This window comes from Drosophila guanche, unplaced genomic scaffold, assembly GCF_900245975.1.
Source record: "Drosophila guanche unplaced genomic scaffold, DGUA_6, whole genome shotgun sequence".
NCBI lineage: Eukaryota > Metazoa > Arthropoda > Insecta > Diptera > Drosophilidae > Drosophila > Drosophila guanche.
The window spans coordinates 2,968,531-2,982,683 of record NW_022995744.1 but is presented as its reverse complement, the minus strand read 5'-3'; the positions used below and the strand labels follow the sequence as shown (position 1 = coordinate 2,982,683).

Genomic DNA, 14,153 nt, shown 5'->3' with positions numbered 1-14,153 from the left:
ATTGTTTAGATTTAATACGTTTCTGGCACATAGATATAAGGTTATATTTATATTTAAGGAAACACTAAAGATAAAGTACAAACCTGTACAATTTTGATCCCGTTTTTTGTGTGGCAAACACCTGTCTTTCTAAATCATATTACCCTTCTGCAGAGGTAGCGCCAGGAATTCACGACAGTAGTCAAGTATTTCTTTAAAAATTTGTGTTCGCTCAGAAGTATGCAATATTCTGAACGGAATGTTCAAGCTTTAAGTACGAATATCGTAGTAGCGAAGCAGCTTAGAGCTAAGAGCTAGATAATGGCCATTGATGGAGATGGAATGAATCCTAAACATGAATAACTAGAATTTCATTTGACTGGCAAAACCGAAACATTGTCTGCCCCAGGGCCACCGTCAGATAAACGGACACCGACAGTGGACAGGGGACATGGGACAGGGGACAGCACAGCACAGCAATGCACACAGCAGAAAAGAGAAGTTTATGAAAATAACTCTAGCTCGAATCTGCCAGATACATACAAATGCACATGTACATGTAGATGTACATATGTACACAGAGGCAACGCACCTCTCATGCAGGAAAATTCCACTTTCAGCTTGCAGTTTTCACAATTTGCAAATGCAGATGTGTTGGTAGGTGTCCGTGGGTGGGGCAGACATAAGCCGTGCTAATGTCTGTCAGCGGCAAGCCGCACGCAGCCTGGGAAACAGATACAAATTTGGTTAGTACTGCTAGAGACGGGGGAGTGGCGTTACCGGCACGAAGAGCAAATCTCGCAGTATATTTGCCATCTATTTTCAGCAAGGAAGTGGCGTTGGTGGTCTGTCCGTCCAGAATTGGAAGTAGAAGCAAGATCTGCCCCAAATCGGTTGAAAATTAGATGTGGTGCAATTTTGTCTGGATCTGTGGCTATACCAGAGAGGAGAACTTTTTCGTTTGCCGCTGACCCAGGGAAACTTTCACTACTCTTTCGTTGTCTCTCCGTTTTGGGTCTCTGGGGGTTTGGGGAATTTCCATTTAAACACATCGCACTGCTTTATGTGGCAAGTGCTGCACCGTTATGTCGGTTTATAAATCCAAATTGGAAAACTTTCCATTCGGCACAGTGCAAAAAACGGAAAAGAAAACGGCAAGTTAACTATTTATGATTGCACTTCAGCTCTGTGCAGGCAGCTTAAAACTTTTCCCCCAAGCTAGCGTCGTATTTAAAACTTGCGTCTATCTCTGAATGGAGAAATGGATGGATGGATGGTTGGTCTGAGTAATGAAAACATTGCTTGAATGCGTTTGAGCTGCAACAAATGAGTGTGGCACAGCACTTTAAACCTTTAACATCACCCACTCGTGTGCCCCATCCACACCCCAGGGTAATGTCAATTTTCCTTCCCTCTCCGACCGGGTTGTATGCCACTTAGAAGGCGGGCAATATTTTATGTTGGGGCGAGAACCTCAATGCGTTGCGGTTTTGCAGCCAACGACCACACTCCCGGTGGCGCCCCTCCATTCCACTCCGACCCCCGGCTCCATTTACAGTGACACTCAAATTCCAATAAATAACTTATGCCCCCCCCTTATGCATCGTATGTATCGGTGGCTGCGACAACTGTCAGATGGGGGATGGTGAGAAGGGAAGGGTTCTGTGGTTAACGGGAAAACTAACTACAAGCGCCCGGTCCTGTCACGACTCCACCTGAGTGTGCCCTCTCTTCCCCATGCTCGTTCCCGTGGCAATTTAATTGTCTCAATATTTCCAAGCGACTCATTTCGGCATTGAGTTGGCGCGATGGAATGCTGTGCTGATGGTGGATGTCGGAGGGTTGTTGCAGTTGTTGCACGCTGCATGTTTGCCCCGCGACCACACAACTATGCGAATCGGAATCCAGGTGGCACGGTGGCAGGCAGGGTCCCTTTTGAGCGGCTTTGCGGTTGTCGCTGCTGCGGCTGTTGTGTGTTTTCCAACTTGAATTTGTAGGCAGCGGGAAGAAAGTTTGTATCGCCATGTGGCTACAATTCTATGCCCTCATTTGTCCACCCCGATGATCTAGACCGGACCTCCTTCCAACTGTTCTCGAAAACATAACCCATTCCCGGATTCTAGGCCGTTAATCACATTACTTATTGCCAGGCTTTTGGTAATGTTATGGACATTATCAGCAGGACAACATGCACAGGTCATTAATAGCTGGCGACTGGCAACTGGGGATGAGAATGGCAGTTCAAAGCTCCACTGTCTCCACACGGGTTCATTGAGTCTTATGTCAAATGTCTCAGTCCCCAACTCGCACAACGAGGAAGAATCGAGTCGGTCTGCCACTTAGCCGCTCAACGGAGCTCGTGGGCACGGGCCTGGCTCCGGAGGAGTACCCGGACAAAGTGAATTTGTTGCGCAATCGCAAGGACAAGGATGGCAGCCGTGCCAGCTCGCGGGCCCAGAGCTCCTCCAAGCTGCAGCTGCTGCCTTCAGATGAGGACAGCGATGATGATGCGGGCCTGAATCTCAATCCACTTGGAACTATCGATGTATATGACCCGGCAATGGATTTTGTCAGGCAGGTGAGACTCGATGGAAACCGTTTTTTGATTCAGACCCGCTCTGCTGCTGTACTTTGATTGGTTTTGTAAACAAAGGACCCGCCAAAGCTCCCCGACCTAGACGTGGCTTTGCATAATTTTCGGGGCAGACTCGTGGATCCATTAATTACACACACACACGTGTCTTCGTTTGACATCACAGTGGGGGCTACACGTTAGGAAAATTAACTCGATTGTTGCTCATTTCCAGTAATTTCGTATAATTATTCGCTTTTTTCTGTGGAATTACAGGGTGTGTTTGGGTGTGCTCTCTCTTAACATTTAATTAATTCTCAACTCCTTTAATCTTTGCAGGTAAGTCCCGTTGAAGTTTCCCAATCATTTTCAAGAGGGCAGACACACCCTCCCTTGAGCCCCTGTATCGGACGAGAAGCGTAAGAAAAACAAGCAAAACAGAGAGAAAACAATCAAGGTAACGCTCCCCTAAGCATAATTCACACCAAAAATAATTACCCAAAAGAAAACAACAGAAGACGGAGAAAGTCTCACAAAAACCGCCACAAAAGTCAGGGTGGAGTCGGGTTTCCCTGAGACAGAGAACAGGCGTATAATCAAATTTACAAAGGCTCAACCTCATTCTTATCCACATCCACGGCTGGTGTGTGTGTGTGTGTTTTTTTGGAGTCTCGAGACGTCTCGGCTCCACCGTGGAGCACGTTGTAGCAAATGGCCCTGAAAAAGTCACAGCAGCGACAGACAGGGGATACTACGAATACGACAGGGCGGCCATAGAAGATGGCTGTATCCCGATGTACTTCTCGCTCAATTGGCTGTGAGAATGGCCCGACATCACTCACTGACAATCGACTTAAAGTTAAAGCACGACGAGGCGCAGAGCCGAAGGAGCATCAGGGCGGAATCTGGGCCAGGAGTAGGAAAGTCTGCAATTAACGCGGCCTTTCAATTACATTGGGTCCACCAGAAAGGCGTGGCGGGGTACAGGAAATGCTGAATTAGTAAGAGCTAAATGCAACGAAGGGGAATGAAGGAGCAGGAAATGGAAGTAAATGGCGTAGTTGGGGGCGAAGAAAAAATGTGGCACATTAAAAAGTTTTTCGATTATTTTGTAGTTATTTCAGAACGAAAGTTTCTTCTGGCTGCTCGATTTAGTTCCCATGCTTGCTGCTACTTGCTGCCCTGATGAATGGTGTGCTAATGAGGGGCGGCAGCTGCAGGAGGCGTACATAGATAGATGAGGTGCAACTTAAACTGCTATAACCTTTCCGAGAGTATTATTATCTTGAGGAGGTACGGAATGAAGTCTTTGCTTCTTACACTCACACTTTTGGGTGCTTAACTTTTTGCGCAGATATCACTCCATGTAATATATCCTTTTGCTACTGCATGTTACAGCCGCTTTACATCTATCTTCGACCCTCAAAGTTGCTCTTCTCACAGGACAGGCTGCTTACTTATAGAATAGGAAAAAAAAGTCTTTGGCTCCACGATATTGATTATTTCCATAAGTTGCTCTGCTAGCTGGGGTTCTCTTCGAGTTGTAAGATGCAGAACCATCCGCCGCCCAGTGACACTTTGCCCCCCGCTAGAATCTCCAGCTCCACTGTGGCGCAATCGAATGAACATCAATATTGATTTCGGTGCAGCCAGGCGAGGCTTTTGTTTAACTACGCCCCAGCCGTGCACCGTTCTTCGTGTACCGTGTGGCGGGTGCTCGTCTTTAAATCAACACTTTTCTCGGGTCGATGGGTTTTGCTTTATCGCCTGCCACCACCATCCACTTCTGGTGGGCGGAAGGTTCTGCCGGTCCTTTCGCTGGCATATTACTTTTTGCGGCTTTTCCGCCATGCTTGCCTAATGGAGGACTTATGGACTCCTTGGTACTTGGTACGTAGGTAGGTCGCTCATGGGGCACTTAACGGCTTTCATTGGATTGGATGAATGGCTGAGACGTGGGAACGAACTTTATGGAGTTGCAAACTTGTTCTAGATGATGTAAGTGGCTGGAAATTACTGCATGCAGTAGCGCCCCTTAACTCTACTTTCTTTCCGCATTCTTTTTGGGTGCAGCCGAGTGCATTGCACGCCTCCTTCTTCATCTCTGGGGAAGAGGATGTGGATTGCTCCGGTCTGGTCTATGTGTATGGAAATTGATTTTCCCACTCTTCCCATACCTGCGATGCATTGACCTGGATTTGTATTTGCAGAATGGCTCGCATCTTCTCTTTTTCCACTGGATGCACTTTCCCAGCACAAAGTTAGCCAATCGGGTTGAAAATTGTTCCAAACAAACAGAGAAAAGTCTTTGTTTCGGCGGGGATTAATTTAATAATTAATAAGTATCTATAGTATATGCAGCAATCGTGTGGCAATCGCAATTCATTTCGATTTTAAAGCCTGAAAAATACTGTGCTCCATAATTTATCATCCACAAAAGCCGGAGGCATAGCAAGCAGACAGGGAGACTGCACCACATAATTTATTCCACGCACCCTCTCCGCATTCGGGCCACCATTCATGCCGCGGAGATCATTTTGCCCAACTAATTATGCGGCTTCTGCTGACAGAAAGTTTATAAATTTAATAGCTATTCGTGCCACTCTTTCTGCTACGGATTATGCATTTATTGAGCGGCAAACACGTTTTCTGCATTAATAATGTTCGATTCGCTTGTTTGAAACAATTAATATTAAATAATCAACAGAGGCGGGCTATGGTCGAGTGGCTCTACATTGAGATACCCTGATATTTAGTGCAGGATACTCTTTGCACACATATATACACACTCATTCTGATGATCTATAGAAATAGATTTGTAGACATAAAAAAGTGGGGTATAATTACACTCTTACTTGATGGATGGAATGGCTCTCGTTCTTCAACTGTTCAATTAGATCAATATGAATACAGAATGCTGATGTACATACCTTATGGGTTCAGAAACCCCTCTGTAATGGGTATAATGAATTGGCGAGTTGTGATCAATGGAGGGAAATTGCCCTCGGCCCTAACCGCAGAACATTTGCTGAGGATTAAGGTTGCAGAGATCGGAAATAGAAATGGACAGGAATAGAATTGCACTGTCATTATCTCTGTCGCTTTGGCAGTCGCTCTTCGGTGTCGCTGATTGCATTCCCATTGGGCAAATAAAAACAGAATGCTCTCTGGTTGCGCGGCTGTGAATGCAATTAAAACTCTCGTCGTGCGAATGCATTGTTTTTACCTTTTTCCGCTGTTGATTTTGCTAATTGAAAAATGAAATTAAATGGGCCAGCGGCAGGATGTGCCGGATGTCCCCGGTACCTGCCGTCCAGAATGGGCACTATTGATTGCAGGGCAGGCCAAAGGCAGTGCAAACATATCTGAGGCACCCGCTTTGATAAACTCAACAAATTAGTTGCCCATGGGTGCTGTGCTATGCTGGCAAATCATTCGAGCAACGAGTCTCATGCAGTTTTAATGAGATTTCCCTTCCAAAGCAACAGCCCAGCCCCGTGGGCATTCCAAATGCTGCCTGCACTTTCAACCAGGTGAGATTTATGTGCCGAATGAATTAAGTTAAGTGAACAGTTGGAAACGTCTTGGGAAGAGGCCATTTGTTTCGGATTGGAGCGAAATGGAACCGGAATGGAAATGGTATTGCTCGGGGTCACCAGAACGAGCATATACCAGATACCAGATATCAGGTCCTGTTCCTGTCTGCGTTCCTTTAACAACTTTGCAATGAATATTTTTCAGACCAAGAGAAAACTTTGCTATTGTGCATTTTCCCTTTTCGACTAAAACAATTTCCATTATTATTTCTATATTCTTTTTTTTGGACTCCACTTTTCCGGCAATTGTGCGCGCATTATTTTCATTTTGCAATAACTTTTCAATTCAATTCAGATGAAAATAAGTGAAATACGGCAAACTTTACGTCCCGTTTCGTAAACTCCTGTCCATGTCCCTGGGGAACCTTCACGAAGCGTACCCATACCCAACCCATCCCAGAGTACCTTCACAACTTTGAAATGGAGTTGTTGCGCATCTTGCATTGGCACACAAATTTACTGCGGCATTGCCTGTCTTTTGTCGCTGCCAAAGTTGTTTTTTCCCCTCCTCAATTGTTATTATTTTGTTGGTTATTTTTCAACTTTTTGCAATGGGGAAAGCCAGAAATTGCTGTTGCATAAATTATGTGGAATATTGCGTGGTATGGTGCGTCGGAGGTTCAACTATGGTTCCGCCACGACATCATCAACAATCGAGAATTTCATTCACCATCGAATGTTGTGGCTTTTCTATTTTACTCGTCTTATTGAAGCCTGAATTCCTTCCATTTCATTCACTTATGTGAACTTTTTATGCTATGGGCTAGTGGCATCAGTCAATTTGAGTTTTATTAAAGAGAAAAGGATGCAAAGAAGTCCCTTTTCCACCCACCTTTAATCGGATGAATGCAATTTAATTGAATAATGCACACGAAAGGATGAATCCGAAAGTGCTTCGCCAGAAAACCACAAATGGAATGAACCACTTTGAATCTGCGGAAGGTTAACAACAAAAAATGAACAGAAAAAGAAAATGAAGGAACCAGAGGTCAATATACAATGTTCTTCACAGGACTCTTTAGGACTCGAATGGACACGAATACGGAAAAACAGGGAACTGGGAAAACCAAGAGGACAGAGTGAGATAGTGGGACAGAGGGAGCACTGTGGGGACGGAGGGACAGTGAAAAGTGAAATAAAATAAAAGCATAATTCATTTGCAAGTAAAGGAAAATTTCGTTGAGATTCTGGACCCTTAACGAGCGCATTCAACAGTTCGACAGGATGTGGGCGTGTGGGTTGGTAGGATAGCGGGAGTGGCCAGTCGTTGTCTGCGGTCAGAGGCGTGGCCATTAAGTGTGCATGAATATCCATTGAAAAAATGCCCCCACATCTCCGATAATTGCATATGGGAGAAAGGGTCTAGGAGGCGGACAAGGGGACCTGTACGGGCAGTCAATTATATGTAAATTATCTGTCCCTGCCGCACATAAATTCCGTGGCAGTATGTTGCTGCAGCAATTGGGATGACCGTTTCCAATTTAATTTCCCCCTTCCGAGCCACCGATTAAGCCGGAGCCGTATGTTGCCTTTTATTTACTATACGATAATTTTCCCATATTTACGCTCCCTATTTTCGATTTCACGCATTTTATTCTGGCATTGATAATAATTGTTCCACCGCTTATTACACAATTTTCCGAACGTTTTCATTGTGGATTGTAACTTATACGCGGATGCATCGGATAGCCAGCCGCAAACAAAAATACATACACAAATATATTTGCAAAAAAATAAGCTATCGGAATTTTTGTATATTCCCCCCATTGTCTCTTTCTGAACTTGAAAATGTTTTTTAGTGAATTACATTTTCTGTCTGGCTAAATCTTCTTGAGATGCCACCAGCGATGAGATGCACTTCCCCCCATTATCTCTAATTGTCTGTGGGGTGTAATTACTTTAATGGGAGAGTTTCGGCCTCTGGTTAAGAGGGAAGGAAACAACAGCGGCACAGTTGCGACAGCTGCTGTCACACTAAAGTGTCACACATTCCAAAAACAAATCAAAAACTAAAACTACAGCCAAAACTTCAACCAAAACGCCCCAATCTCCGCCACTGGTGCTGAGAGGCAAATAAATTTGAAGGCAACAATTTTCGGGAACACTAACTCACATCACCCCCAGTTGTAACTCCGACATAATGAAGCTTGCAACAGACAACAGACAAAAGATAGAAAGAGTGCAACGTTTTCCGTCTGCATTTTCATTTTTTCACTCAACTTCTTCTTTCTCAACGTCTCTTGCGCTCCACAAAAACGGAAAATATTGACAATTTGCATCTTTCCCCTGCCGCCGCCCCGGAGGAAATACATACACACACATACAGAACATTGGATAGGCAATAACAGAAGAGAGTGGAGGTGGAGTCATGCTAGTTCGCAGCAGCAGCAGTTTCCAATCATAGTTATCAACTTTTTAAGTGGTCGCGCCCTACATAAATTCTGGGTGTATTCTTATGAAAAGAGCTAGATCGGAGACTATATAAGTGAGACACTACAGCAAAAACCCCGACTTAAAAAATCGAAATTCAACGATGCTCCCATACCGAGACCCAACAAGGGAATGTTATTTTCTTTGTAGTAAACGAATATCCGTGTTTGATTGGTTAAACATTCTGCTCAGACAGATAGCTACCGAAAACAGGGATGATTTTCGTATGGAAACGAGGCTGATCAGTTAGTAAAAATACTGAATATTATCAGGAAATCAACAGATGGTATTTAGGTGAGCACGAGTAAAATATATAAATATCTTATCATTCGCTAGCAAACCTTCTGGCACAACCAAAATGGAGGGAGATTATACAATCGAAATGTAGACTTTGGAATTCGTTCACGCTTGCATTCGACTTAAGAAAGAGTCCATAAGAAATTAAAAGTTCGAACAGTTCTTAAAAAGCGTTGTCTTACTTGTTTAGGGTAGGTTGAAAATATGGGCGGGTGGGAAACCGCTCCCCACTTTCATTTATATGCTATGCCTGGCTTTGTCGTCGCCGTCGTCCTCGACGGCGTCTGTGCATGCCGGGAATGCGACCCCAGGACAAGACGAGACAAGGCACCGCCTCCCCGTTCTTCTGAATGTCTGCTATTTTTATCTCGTTGCGGCTCCCGAGTGTCAAAGTGAAGATTTTTCCAACAGCTTCCAACTCCTTCGCATGTTGCTGCAGGCGGTGTAAACTATTATAATGGTCCTCTATTCCACCATTTCTTTTCTTGTGCCACTGCATCCCCTGCTACAAGTGTTGTATATACATTTGTTTGTTTTGTTATTGCTTGTAACATGAGGCTACACACACACATACACACATCGGTGGAGACAACGCCTTCTGCAAGTATCTGATCCATTCAGGATTTATTCGTTTCCATTACTGTGACTGCCGTCCTACACACGCCGTTCCCCCGTCTTCTTAGACGGGAGTGCCTCCCTGTATGGTTCTCAGCTTCTGGCTTCCATGTCTGGGTACAGGGACGTTCATATGTAAATGCAACTGGAAATCCAATTCGATCAGATCGAATGCAATCCATTATTGCATCTCCCGCCCTGTGTTTGTACTTCCTGTGCATCCTTCGTTGGATACAAAGATAAGTGCTTGCTCCGTTCGTGCCTCGAACGGTCTGCCAAGTGTGATTATGACATTGTGAAAGTAGTTCGAGCCTAGCGAAGAAAGAACCCGCTGAAATTCAATGTAATGCGGAGAGCTCTGCCATTTATTATGGCACGCTGAAAATTCAAGCAAAAGGTTTACACGAAATTGCTACACCATCCAGCAAAACTGAAGGGGAAGTTGCATGTAATTGCCCCTGCCAGGTAGGAGGACGAGGACGGGCACTTCGGCTCTTAAAAAGCTTTTCGTTTCGGGGCCAAAAGGGACAGCCTGCATATTTTTAAGGGTTCCATTAAGGCTCGGCTGGACTGGGCTCTCACGAAATCCGGCTGCGGGCTGGAGATGGCCACGGAGCCAGCAGCTAGATTGGATTGCAAATCAAATGCGGCGCATTTGTTTGGCTTGGCTCGGCTTGGCTCGCATTGCCTCGACTTGGGTGGCAGATTGATTCAGGGCCTAACGAGGAGCTGTAGTTAATTCTGGACGTTGATATGCAATGACTGCACCATCAAGTGGCCCATGCGACACCAAGCCAAAGCCTGTTACGCGCGGAACCTAGCAGAACGCAGCCCTCCTCCCGCCCAACCGACCGAGGGGCGCTGCCGCATGACGCGCGGCGCGATTAACCGAACCGGTCGCGAGCATGCAGGAAAGATAGATGTTAGGCTAATATTCGAGGAAAATTAGATCTAATCATAACTAGACTAAGCTAAGCAAGCAGAAATTACCAAAATCAGAGACAAGACAAAACTAAAATGAAACTAACTACGGGAGAGGTAGGCTAGTATAAGAGATTTAAGAAGAGGAAGGGAGTTAGTTGAGGATATAATGTGGTAGAGGGAATTATAATCCGAGCATAAAACCCTAAAGGGTTCGTGTGAGGCATAATTCGATCTACATAGTGGAAGGAACAAAGGAATGAAGTTTCTAGTGGGTCTAATGGGAATCGTAAAGTTTATGCGGCTCAGCAAGTCAGGGCTGTCTATATCCCCCTTGATCAAGTTGTGCATAAAAATTACACCAAGCATTTTTCTACGACTAACTAAGGATGGAAGATTTATTAAGAGAAGTCTACTACGGTAGGATGGCAGTCTCACAGTTGCATCCCAGTTGAGGCCCCGTAGGGCAAATAATAAAAAGTTTTTCTGTACTGATTCAATACGGTCCTGATGTATGTTGTACTGAGGGCACCATACACATGAGCCGTATTCTAAAATCGGACGAACAAGCGAGATATAGAGAGTCTTCGTTATATAGGGGTCCTCAAATTCCTTTGACCACCTCTTTATAAACCCAAGCACACCCATGGCTTTATTTACCATGGTAGAAATGTGTTCAGAAAACTTTAACTTTGGGTCTAGTTTAACACCTAGATCATCAACCAATGTAATTCTCTCAAGAGAACTACCGCAGAGGGTGTAAGGAGCCAGGAAGGGGCTGGAGCGACAAAAAGTCATAACATTGCACTTCGAGGCATTAAGTTGTAACATATTTGCACAGCACCATGACTGAAAGCTATTGAGATCAGATTGCAAACGAGAGTGAAATGAAATGTCCTTATACTGGACACAGAGCTTAACATCATCCGCATACATAAGTACTCGAGAATTTGTTAATACAGAAGGCAGGTCATTAATAAAGAGTGTGAAAAGTAAGGGGCCTAAATGGCTACCCTGTGGTACTCCAGAAGTAACCATAACAGGTAAAGATACGGAGTTTTTGAAAAGGACCCTTTGAGACCTAGAACACAGGTAGCTAGAAATCCATCTCAACAGATTGGGCGGAAACCCTAGAAGGTTGAGCTTTTGTGCAAGAAGAGAATGGTTTACGGAATCGAATGCCTTACTGAAGTCAGTGTAAATAACATCCGTCTGCAAGTTACTTTGGAAGCCTTTAATTACAAAGGAGGTGAACTCTAAAAGATTAGTGGTTGTTGATCGTCGCCGTATAAATCCGTGCTGAGCTGGAGATATAAGTGATTTGCAGAGATGCTGCAAGTGCGGAGTTAAAAGTTTCTCGAACATTTTAGGAATAGCGGATAACTTAGATATACCTCTATAGTTTTTAGCGTCAGACTTGCTACCTTTCTTATGGAGAGGAATTATAAAGGATTCCTTCCAGATGGGGGGAAAGCTAGAAGAATGGATAGATAGAGTGAATAGTTTAAGCAAAGGTCCGCACAGAGACTCGGCAGAGTATCCTGCATCGAAGGAGGTAGTTCATATAGCATTGAGCATTAAGAACAGTGAAATTTGACCGAGCTATTAAGTAATTAGAAAGACAAGAGGGAGAACCAACTTCGTGAGATTTTATAAATAGTCTTGATTTTAGAGTTTTTAGACTGGATAACTCTTTGGTGAACCGAGGAGGTTTCGCAGATCTAGTCGGACATGAAAGTGGGACACACGTGTCAAAAATTGTGTCAAGTACATTATAAAAAATGTTTGTGCCTTCAATGACGTCACTGCACAAGTACAGAGCGGACCAATCAAAATTTCGAATTAAGTTATTGAGCTTCGTAAACTCGGCTTTACGAAAGCAGCGGACGCGTTCAGATAGCCTACCCGCACGATCCGATACAGTAGGTCCAATATCTATCGACACTTCGAAAGTAGGATGATAGCAGTCTTCAGGTATAGTGAGCGGGAGTGCTCGTGTTAACAACGCTACGGTCGGATCCGAGACAAAGCACAGATCAAGCAATCGACCCAAGGAGTTTTTTACATGGTTGACTTGAGACAGGGACAGGTCTAATAAGCCATCAATAAACTCATGTCGTGACATGGGCACAAGGTTGTTTGACTCGTTAACCGAAGACCAGACAGTACNGGGCGGAAACCCTAGAAGGTTGAGCTTTTGTGCAAGAAGAGAATGGTTTACGGAATCGAATGCCTTACTGAAGTCAGTGTAAATAACATCCGTCTGCAAGTTACTTTGGAAGCCTTTAATTACAAAGGAGGTGAACTCTAAAAGATTAGTGGTTGTTGATCGTCGCCGTATAAATCCGTGCTGAGCTGGAGATATAAGTGATTTGCAGAGATGCTGCAAGTGCGGAGTTAAAAGTTTCTCGAACATTTTAGGAATAGCGGATAACTTAGATATACCTCTATAGTTTTTAGCGTCAGACTTGCTACCTTTCTTATGGAGAGGAATTATAAAGGATTCCTTCCAGATGGGGGGAAAGCTAGAAGAATGGATAGATAGAGTGAATAGTTTAAGCAAAGGTCCGCAGAGAGACTCGGCACAGTACCTGAGTACACAGCCGGGAACTCCGTCAGGGCCCGGTGAGAATACCGGCTTAACTAATTGAAGTTCATGAAGTAAGGAGCCTTCATTTAACAAAGGGCAGAAAATGCCATTCGACCTTGGTAAACTATATGGATACATATGACCTGGGTAGCTTTCCTGGGAATAGGTGGTTTGAAAAAATTGTGCAAAAAGATCGGCGATTGCCTGATCATTGTTTGCCGACATATTCAAAAATGATAGCGAGGATGGATGTGCGGACGTTCTACGCTTACTGTTTACGAAGCTGTAAAACTGTTTAGGGTCCTTTGAAAAACGTATCCTGCATCGAAGGAGGTAGTTCCTATAGCATTGAGCATTAAGAACAGTGAAGTTTGACCGAGCTATTAAGTAATTAGAAAGAGAAGAGGGAGAACCAACTTCTTGAGATTTTTTAAATAGTCTTGATTTTAGATTTTTTAGACTGGATAACTCTTTGGTGAACCAAGGAGGTTTCGCAGATCTAGTCGGACATGAAAGTGGGACACACGTGTCAAAAATTGTGTCAAGTACATTATAAAAAATGTTTGTGCCTTCAATGACGTCACTGCACAAGTACAGAGCGGACCAATCAAAATTTCGAATTAAGTTATTGAGCTTCGTAAACTCGGCTTTACGAAAGCAGCGGACGCGTTCAGATAGCCTACCCGCACGATCCGATACAGTAGGTCCAATATCTATCGACACTTCGAAAGTAGGATGATAGCAGTCTTCAGGTATAGTGAGCGGGAGTGCTCGTGTTAACAACGCTACGGTCGGATCCGAGACAAAGCACAGATCAAGCAATCGACCCAAGGAGTTTTTTACATGGTTGACTTGAGACAGGGACAGGTCTAATAAGCCATCAATAAACTCATGTCGTGACATGGGCATAAGGTTGTTTGACTCGTTAACCGAAGACCAGACAGTACCTGGCAGGTTGAAATCCCCAAGAACTATTAAATGGTCTTTATCTGATAGCGAGGAAGAAACAGTTTTTAAGGCAGACAAATGCTGCTCGTATATTAGTACATCCGAAGACGGTGGAATATACGAGCAAGTGACATAAATAGACTGGCCGGGAAGAATCAGTCTAACACAGAGGAATTCCAGGTCTTGTGAGACCTGGACTATGAAA

General features: G+C 44.3%; 1 protein-coding gene across 2 annotated transcripts in view; it reads left to right on the top strand.

The window, feature by feature from the left end:
* The window catches only part of LOC117579943 (calcium-transporting ATPase type 2C member 1), a 47,583-nt gene that overhangs the window by 12,401 nt on the left and 21,029 nt on the right, over positions 1–14,153 (top strand). The window contains exon 1 of one of the 2 annotated variants that reach the window (XM_034266100.1): positions 2,278–2,557. The exons of the other annotated variant lie outside the window; for it this stretch is intronic. Coding sequence (XP_034121991.1) covers positions 2,540–2,557 — 18 coding nt within the window. The 5' untranslated portion in view covers positions 2,278–2,539. Of the gene's footprint in view, positions 1–2,277; positions 2,558–14,153 lie in introns of those variants that run through there. 2 annotated transcript variants of the gene reach the window in all.